We start from the raw sequence: 9,903 nt of genomic DNA on the forward strand, positions 1-9,903 counted from the left end.
TTTAGTGGGAATCAACCCTGTGCCATGTTGGGATATACTTATAAAAAAAAATCACTCATTGCTTATTTGAAATTATAATATAACTAGGAATCCTGCCTTTTTGTTGGCTGAATCTAGCAACTCTACCATGCAATCACCAAGAAACCAAGATTAGCCCTGGCGTGGGTTGGGCACTGTCCCGCAAACCAAAGGGTTGCAGGTTCAAGTCCTGGTCAGGGCCCAGGCCTAGGTTGCGGGTTTGGTTCCTGATCAGGGCACATACAAAAGGCAATCATTTGATGTTTCTTTCTCACATTGATGTTTCTCTCCCCATCTTTCTCCTTCCCTTCTCCTTTCTCAAATAAATAAATAAATAAATAAATAAATAAATTTCTTAAAAAAAAAAACCCATCAGGATCATCTGCTCAATTCCAGATCTCACTGGCACGTCTGCCCACAGGGCTCATACCTCCAGGTCATCGTCAGTAAAATCGATGACAGAAAAGGCATTGGAAACGGTTTTCCAGTCGTTCTTGTCATTAATAGACAACTCGTTGGCACCATGACCCTGTTGACACAAAATTGGGCTGCTTACTGGCGTTTTTGTGAGGACAGTAGAACGCGGGAATATCTGTTCCCAAATCAAGGTGGTTTTCTCCCCAAACATGCAAGAGCCAGTTCTATGTAATGTTCTGATTTGTGAAAAGATGTATTTTACTCTGATCACCCAGCATAGGGTGATTTGCCAACTGCCGCTTTATTCAAATTTATCTGGAAGTTTATTGAAAGAACTCTGTCCTGGGGAAACTTTCAAAGTTACAGATCAGTGGTACATCTTTTTGTGTATTTCTGGACATTCAAATTCTGAGTCAGTTTTAGAACACTCGATCTCAGAATTGTTTATAGGAACAGCCTGAACTATCTCTATAAGGGAGTGTGTTCATTTTGCAGCTAACAACTCTCAGAATGGGAGGCAGGAAGGTGCAAAAAGTCTTTTCCAAACGAGATCTGGAAGCAGAACAACGTAGCTTCAGTTGTGGACACAGACTGTCAGCACGTTTCCATCCCACCTAGACCAGAAGTTCTCACCTGGCTGAGCATTAAAATCATCAGGGGATTAAGTCAATTACATTTATAACCACAGGGAAGTGTTTAAAACAACCCTGATGTCCAGGTCCCACGCCAGACCAATTAAATCTGAATCTCTGGAGGGTAGAACCCAGGCATTTATAAAGCTCCTTGGGTACCCTGGCCAGGTGGCTCAGTTGGCTGGTGCGTCATCCTGTGCACCATAAGGTGGTTGGTTTGATGCCTGCTCGGGGCACATTCCTAGGCTGTGGTTTTTATCCTGGTTGGGGCATGTGTGGGAGGCAACTGATTGATGTTTCTCTCTCACACCTCTCTCTCTCTCTCAAAATCAATAAATGTATCATCCTTGGGTGAAGATTACAAAAGCTCCTTGGGTGATTCTAATCTCAGCCAGGGCTGAGAACCACTCATTTAGATATTGGGGAGTTTACTAAGACAATATACCTGCCAGGCATAAAAGGAGAGGTTTTGATTAAGTGTCAAGAAACCAGTCAGAAGGATACTTCCAGAATGGAATGAGGAAGTTCTTAGGACATCCCATAGAGGCCCCACCAACACCCCTCATCCCCCCTCATCCCCCCCCCCCCACCATGGGGCCACCAAAGCCAGGTGCTGGTTCTTCCAACCTGTGAGAGGTACTTGTACAGTTGGGGGTCTCGCTGCAGTCCCAGGTAAGCGAGGAGCTCCTCTTTGCCACCTTCTAGAAGCTGGTAGAAGATGTGGAAATTCCGCTCCCCCTGGTTCTGATAGACGACTCGAGACTTTTCTATCAAGTAACTGATGATATGCCCTCCTATGGGGATGCCCTTCAAAACAGGACCAAAAATGCGGCAACACAGCGATAACCCAGCCACTCTCCTATTGGTGTTTTCAGAGGAACAGAAACCCCAAAGGCGAATGAAGTTGCATCTATCAATCTTCTATGATCAGTGTTTTTTGTTTTTCTTCTGGGCTCTGTTTAAAAAGATTTTTGGCCCACGATCATGAAGATGTTTTCAATGCTTTTGTCTAGAAGCATGATTGTTTTACCGTTCATGTTTAGGACTATCACTGATTACTGTTAAATTTTTGTATAATGAGGTAGGGGGTCGAAGGTCTCTCTATCCATATGACTTTCCAATTGATTGACACCACTTATTAAAAAGACAATCCTATCCCTGCTGAGCCACTGTGGTGCTTTTGTCATAAGTCTAGTGACCTACAAATGGGGATCTTTCTGGCCTCTATTCTGGCCCATTCGCCTGTTTATATATCCTTGTGCCAATATCACACTGTCTTAATTATTATTTTCAAACACATAAAGGATTTGTATCCCAGAACATATATAGAACTCTTGCAAATCAATGAGGAAAAAACAAACAAAAGCAGCCCAACTAAAAGTGGGCAAAAGACTTCCACAATGACCCAAACTTCATTAATAATCAGGCAGAAACAAACTTAAGTCACAGTGATCACTATACCCCACCAGAATGCGTAATACTGAAAGGACTGACGCACCAAACAGTGGCAAAGGTGTGGAGCAAGTGGAACTGTCATGAATTATCATAGCATTGCTGGTAAGAACCCAGGAATGCTGCTTCCTGTATGTGCCCACCGTAAATGAACGCCTGCATCTACCGGAAGACGTGTACGAGGATGTTCAGCGCACCATCTGCAATAGCCCCAACTGGAGACAGCCCAAATGTCCATCAACGGGAGAAGAGCTAACTGGTGACAAAGTTATATGATCAAAAATGAACTACTGCTACATGCAGCCACATGAATGAACTTAACGGACAGAATGTACTATATAATTCCATTTATGGGAAGCCCACCCCCTGGCTGGTTTGGCTCAGTGGATTGAGCGTCAGCCTGCGAGCTAAGTGTCGCTGGTTCGATCTTCCAGTCAGGGCACATCAGAGAAGGAAAACTCTGACTCCAAAAAACCTCCGCTGCCTTGCGGCATACCTCTTCAGGGGAAAGGCTAAGGGAGTAAACCCCGACAGAAAATCCGGAGCCGGAGTCCCTAAGGCGGTTTGACGTTGTAGTCAACACCGGCAACTCCTGCGGCGCACCTGAAGCCAAGCTGTATTGACTCCGTCTTTCCCTTGGACCCTTCAGCTGCGAAGAGAGGGGGGGTCTGCTGCATGGGCAACAGCAGACCCTCCATATCACCCTGCCCAGGCTCTGTAGCTTCAGCTTCACTGGAGAGGACACTCCAGCGTCATCGCAAGATGTCGATTTAACACGGGAGGAGACAGATACCGTGTCACTCCCGAGTCGGACTGCACAGCCATTCTCGGCGGTGCAGATAGACCCTTAAGAAGCTACACCATCGTCTCTCGAGACGGACGGCTGCCGACGATGGGAAGCCCAAGAACCAGCAAAATTAATCTGCGATTTAGAAGCCAAAACAGTGATCACCTTTGGGATGGGGATATGTATTGTCAGAGAAGGGTGGGAGAACCTTCTAGGTGCTAGATATTTTTATATCTTGATCTGAGTGGTGGTTACACGGGTAAAAATGCATTGAGTTGCAGTCATGATTTGTATCCTTTCCAGGATGTGTGTTAAATTTCAACGAAAAGTTTAAAACTATACATAGCGATTCAATGTTTTCAAAGTCTATGTACACACCACAAGAAGTCTAAGCACCAGCCTCCGCAAAACCCTGAGACAGTCAGTCCTCATCGCTCCACTCGGTGTTCAGCTGGGTCCTATTCTCCAGGCTCAGTGTTACTTCGTCACTTGGAATTATATGTCCTTGAGAACTGGGTCTACCCTTGGCACTTGCATTAGCCCCACTTAAGTCTGGGCGGAACACAACCACACTCATTCATTACGTATTGTCTCTGGCTACTGTCACGCTCCAGCAGCGGGGCTGAGTGGTTGCCCCAGAGGCTACCTGCCCCTATCCAAAAAGTTTGTCAACCCGTGCCATTACGCACGCCTTACTTGTGGGTGTTTTCAAGCCTTATAAGAAACAGCATCACACTGATACATGGCCCCAAGGCCTGTCCATGTGTAGCTGTCAGTCATTTGCTCTCACTGCCATTCAGCCCCTCGTTGTGGAAACACCCCACAATTTAGCCATTCTCCTGTCGATGGACATGCAGTCCCTGCCCGATGTGCTGGTGGTTTCCTGTCTGTTCACCGTTGTGAACAGGGCTGTTGTGGGCGGGCTTGCACATCTGTAGGAATACCTCCAGGAGTGGAACATCCCCACCTAAGATTATGTGATTTCAACTTCACAAGATGATGCAGGGTGGGCAAAGTAGGTTTGCAGTTTTGAGTATGCGAAACAGAGTTTATTCTTGTATTCTTAAGTATTATATTGTCATTGGTTATAAACCTATTTTTACCCCGCCCTGTATATTGTTTTCCAAATGGATTGCACCAATGTGCCCCCCACCAGCTTTGTGTAAGAGTTCCTAATGACCCACATCTTTGCCAACACCTGGTATTCTCAGACTTCTTAATTCCTACCCATCTAGAAGGTATAAAATGGTATTTCATTGTGGTCCTTATTTGCATTTCCTAAAATGAGTACTAATCCTAGAGTTATCAGCTATTTAAGCCAATAAATGCCTTTTTTCCCTTAAGATGACTTGGGTTGGGTTTCTGTTGCTAGTAAGTGAAGGGGTCCCTGTGAACCAGTAATAGGATCGTCAGTGTACCTTAAAGTCAAACTGTATGTCCATGTATTTTCCAAATCTGCTGGAGTTGTCATTCCGGAGCGTTTTGGCATTTCCAAAAGCCTTGGAATACAAAGTAGGGGAGAGGGGAGGGACTGAGCCAAATTGTCATTCACTGTCATTTAAACTCACTGTATTCCTGATCCTAAATGACATGCACATTATGAAAACAGGAGGGACAGGGGAGCCAGGGATGAAAGCTATACTTTAGCTTCTAAGAAGGAATCACTACAGAGGATTTGATGTCAACTAGTAGGGTTGGACCTAAGGGAAGGGGAAAATGTCTTCTCCCTGGAATCCAATCCAGGAATAGATTAGAAATGGCCTAAGGAGGGGTGTACAGGACCCTCGGCCCTTCCTTGCTGTTCTCAAAGGCATAGTTGACGGCCCACCTAACCAGCACCTTTCTTATATTACAGAGACAAATTGTTCAGCCCAAAGGTCCACTGGAGAAATTCCTTCAATCTTGAACATCTTTTACACAAAGGGCAACAAAAATAACCTGCTCAAAATTATCCAGCAAGCCAGTGACTTGCAAGAGTAGAAATAACCACCCGAGTGATTTTAATTAATAAAAACATTCACAAATAATCGAGCATTATTTTAGCGCTTCTTAATTTTGTCGTGTGCTTTTAATGCATTCATCTTGTTTAACCCTCAACGCCTCCTAAGAGGCAGGCACTAGGAACAGACCCAGTTCGCAGAGGGAGAAACAGGCCGCAGGGTCGGAAAGGACTTGCTGAAGTTTGCCGGCACGTGGCTGCCTGGGATTGTCATCCTGCCTGCTGGACTTCACGGTGATGCCCTTAACCGCGTTACTACCCCAGGGACCCCTCTTCTTAACTCCCACACAGTGACTGGCCTGCCCGGACGGAGGATTCTTCTTCCTCGGTGACCTTCCTGTAACTCCCCTTCCTAGGTCCTGAAGGGTTGCTCACCTCCAGCACTGGATTGGACAGCAGCAGCCTGTCACGGACTATTTCCAGGGACTCGGTCATTGGGCAGGTCATCGCAAAATACTGGAGAATCTTCTTGGAGGCCTCCGTTTTCCCTGCCCCGCTCTCTCCGGAAATGAGGATGAGGTGGTTATTCAGCTCCGAACACATCATGCGGTAAGCGTTGTCCGCGAGGGCGTAGCTGGGGAAGCAGAACGGAAGCGGTGGGAGTGCGGAGCGGCTCTAATGCCACTGCCTTGGCTCTGGCACTCATGACAAAGCACACCGCCTCCAGGAAGCCACATCCAGACCGTGGTACAAGGACAGTGGGCTCAGACAGATCAAACCCTACCACGACCCACTCACGGATCACACGTAAAGTGTACTAGACAGCAAAGCTCAAATAGTACATGAGATGAAGTGAAGAATTTGAGCAGTAATAGAAATAATTTTTAACGTTACAAATACATATTTTAAAATCTATCAACATTTTTTATAAAATAGGCCAGATACTAAATTACATCCCCAAGAGATGTTCTATTAGTTTTCGGTGGGAATGGCATCTTGTCTAAATATTAGATAATGCAACAGATATGAGAAGATCACACATTTTCTCTCAAAACCTAGGGGATTAAAACTGTAGAGACAGGAGAACTAAAAAGATTTTAAAACCTCTGTGATCTTTGGGACAATAGCTAAAACTATCATACGGGATTTATCTCCAAGACCAGAAACCAAAGCATGAAGGTCTCCCAAGTTTATAACCATCACGCGTGGCTGAGTTTGAAAGCTAACGATTTCAGAAATCATTAGTGGCAACGATGCAGAAAGGTATAGAAATGCCTTGGGAGGTGAAAAGATGAGCCGCCAAGAAAAATGGAGAAAGAACATAAATATTAGCCCAGAAATCAACCAGGAAGGAAACGGGAAAAGTTGGCAAAGCCCCGATCATACAGGAAATAGCGTTTCTTAATGGATCTGCAGCCCTACTGAGTTTCTACGAATGGGGAGTCTCCTTAGCTGCCATGATACCCAGGCACCGGCGGATGGAACCGCAGAAGCCCACTTCCCTGAGAAGACACCTCTCCAGCTGCTCTTAGACGTCTCCGCAGTTTCAACAGATGCCACCTCTCATTGTATCTAAGCTGACAACGAGTCGCTGTTGTTTTCTACTGTGCTGAGACTTATTTTACAAAGCAGCCGTGATCTAAGTGGGATACAGAACCTAGTCAGGACGCATCAGGGATCTGGATGGATGGCTGGGTGGGTAGATGGATGGATTCGTGGGTGAGTGGATGGATGAGAGGATGGGTGGACAGAAGGACAGGTGGATGAGAGGGTGGATGGACAGAAGGACAGATGGATGTGAGGATGGATGGACAGAAGGACAGGTGGATGAGAGGGTGGATGGACAGAAAGACAGGTGGATGGATGAATGCATGGGTAGGCAGGAGTACAGGAGGAAGAGAGGGAGGGGAAAAAAGAGACGAAGTAAATTTAAAACCCTCCTGTTGGGGACCCAGTGGCGCTACTTACACGTGGGGCGGCAGTTCGAAGAAATTGACCCCTTGATAAAGCTTCATCTGGCTCAAGGTATAGATTCCGAGCTCCTGGTACGGGTTCACAGACACGAGGAGGGTGCCAATGTAAGTCTGGGGGGACAGAGCAGGGCACGAGTGAGCAATTCCGAGGTGCAAATGGCCACAGAAGAAGACGCTCACAGGCTGTGATCCCCATGCGCTCACTCGGTGCTGGGGATACAACACTGTGAGTAAGACGGGCGAGAGGGGTAGATAAACCACCAAGGGGTCAAGGCTGTTTCAGTGAGAGAGAAATGATAGGAAAGGCATAAGCAGGGTAATGAGAGAGTGAATGCCCAAGGAAGGCCACGTTAGCTAGTGGGCGTAGGGAAGACTTCTTTAAGGAGGTGACATCCGCGTTGAGGCTTGAAGGCTGAGGAACAGAGGCATGAAAGTGTCAGCAGGAAGGGCGCTGCCGGGGAGGGGACAGGTGCGGCAGGCTGGCTGCGATGGAGGCCAGGGACGGAGGGGAGGACGGAAAATGGCGGGAGATGATGCTGGAGAGGGAGCGAGTTCAGATCACACAGAATATGAGGAATTGGGGGAGGGTGTTATTCCCAAGTAATGGGTGGCAGAGACACCACCCTCCCTGCTATAAACAAGTAGCTGCCCTGAACCGTTATGTCAAATGCATGACTTGGAGAGGGGGCCGCCACACCCCGATCTGTTTCACCAGGAAGAAAGCAGGGCGAGGGCACACACCAGCTGTCCTACACTGGGCAGCGCTTCCTCCACTGGTGTTTATGTCCATAGATTTCAACACTGGATTCTATTAATATTTAAGTTTGGAAGCATTTATATTTGTAATATAATCACAAAGATAAAATTGCTTGGCATACAGTTATGAGTAAACGCAGCTCTGAGCGCATATAGAAAAAAAAAAAGTATTGGGCTCCTTTGAAAGTACAGACACCAGGTACTTTCAGATTCCAGGTTTCTTGTTGCTTTCCATTTCAGGGTCTCAAATACCGGAAGCCCTCAAGCCTACATTAAATCAGGCTAAAATCGTTCCTACTGTTGTTTCCAGTCTCCAGCAGAAAGTCAAACAGAGAACCAAAACGGAGATTATTTTCACTAAAAGTCTGCTTTGCTTCGATCAGAAAGCTTCAGGAGTAGGACGTAATTTCTGAAATGCATCTGTTCAATGGAATACATTTATTCATGATGATCCTATCATCCCACTTTGCTTCTACATAAAAGCAATTTATATCTAAAATCCATTTCCATGATTAAAAATACATAGGCTAGGAAGCACCTTGCCTGTTTCTTCTGGTAACTTTGGTTTCAACATATAGATAAGTCACAGGCACCATTGCAAACAAAATAGCTACAAGACAAATTTGTTTTCATTTTTTAGTATTTTAAAACTGCTTCTGATCATCTAATTTACTCGTAGCAAAGGCTAATAAAAATCCCTATGAAGTTAAAATTTAACACTATCCCACCACTTATGAGTACACTGTAGTTTTTACCCTAAAAGAGTTTACCTGAAAATTGACCGATCAAATTAGGGTGGAGTGATTAATGGAGAACTTAACAACCAACCACCACCAGAAGCAACAAGACCAACCTGAGTTGCTCCTGACCCTTGAAGATTCAGGCAATGTGATGGATATATCTCTTATTTTTGCCTTCCTGGTAGCTAGTTATCCTTCTTCCAACCAGTTCCTTTGAGGAACCCTCATCTCCAGCCCTCAGTCCACATCACAGGGACAGAAGACCACTGGCCTCACACCTCATCTCCAGGGGTGGGCTTGGGTAAGTAGTCTGTCCAGTCAAAATATTCTTCACTCCTAGCTATTGGGATTGGTCCAGAGATAGGCACATAACCCCAGATGGGCCAATCAGAGCCAACCCATGTCTGTGTCTCTGGGAGGATTTGCTTTCTTCTTGGGAGCAACTCTAAGTTGATATCAGCCTGGTTCTGCTGGCGGCTATCATATCACCTTGTAGAGAGACTGCCCCAGAAGGGAAGTGATGCGAAAGAAAGAAGAGAGGCGGAAAAGATACTTCAAGATGGAGAGAAAGTCCTCAAAACATTACCTGAGACCCTAGAGCTAGCCGTAGACCTTAAGGTTACATAGATGGGTTTCTGTCACTGGCCACCATGAAGACCTCCACCCAAAGGGTCATAGTGCATCTGGTAGCGGCCCCTTCACACCTCCCCTCACTGGCTAATTTAACAGAGTGATGCTGGTCACAAGCATCAGAGCCCTGAAGGCAGGGAGGGAACCATCCCTGGAGGGAAACAGCTGAGAAGTGGGTTACGTTACATAGATGAGGTTCTCTCTGAAACGCTTGCGAAGATTGTCCAGGAAAGCAGATTCGCTGGTGTACTCGTCCAACAGCACAAAATCCTGCACCCCGACCTTGTCCCGGGCAGTCAGCGCCCCTTCCATGTGCAGACGGATGTGCCTCCTCCTCACTTCTTCTTTCTGCAGAAAACAACGTGTCTCAGCAGCTCATCTATTATTATTTTATTTTATTTTTTTGCACATCTGGTGTGGAAATAGCAAGATGCTAAGCCCTGGGGATGGTAGGGTGCCAAGGTGACATTATGCTGTCTCCATTAAGAGCTTACCTCTGGTTAGGGTTACAACAGGGTGGTGACAAAAGCAGTAACAATAGTAACAGCAGCAGCTGATG

The 9,903-nt window shown here is 46.1% G+C and overlaps 1 protein-coding gene across 1 annotated transcript in view; it reads right to left on the reverse strand.

Moving 5' to 3' along the window:
• Positions 1–9,689, reverse strand: part of MYO1H (myosin IH) — a 33,881-nt gene extending 24,192 nt beyond the window's left edge. Inside the window, exons 1-6 of the mRNA XM_090291904.1 lie at positions 9,531–9,689; positions 7,214–7,329; positions 5,681–5,879; positions 4,725–4,805; positions 1,695–1,874; positions 449–547 (exon numbers count right to left, since the gene is read on the reverse strand). Coding sequence (XP_090148030.1) covers positions 449–547; positions 1,695–1,874; positions 4,725–4,805; positions 5,681–5,879; positions 7,214–7,329; positions 9,531–9,656 — 801 coding nt within the window. The 5' untranslated portion in view covers positions 9,657–9,689. The remainder of the gene's footprint in view (positions 1–448; positions 548–1,694; positions 1,875–4,724; positions 4,806–5,680; positions 5,880–7,213; positions 7,330–9,530) is intronic.
• Between the last annotated feature and the right edge of the window lie 214 nt (positions 9,690–9,903).

Source organism: Furipterus horrens, unplaced genomic scaffold (genome assembly GCF_987537825.1).
Source record: "Furipterus horrens unplaced genomic scaffold, mFurHor1.1.pri manual_scaffold_11, whole genome shotgun sequence".
In the NCBI taxonomy this organism is placed as follows: domain Eukaryota; kingdom Metazoa; phylum Chordata; class Mammalia; order Chiroptera; family Furipteridae; genus Furipterus; species Furipterus horrens.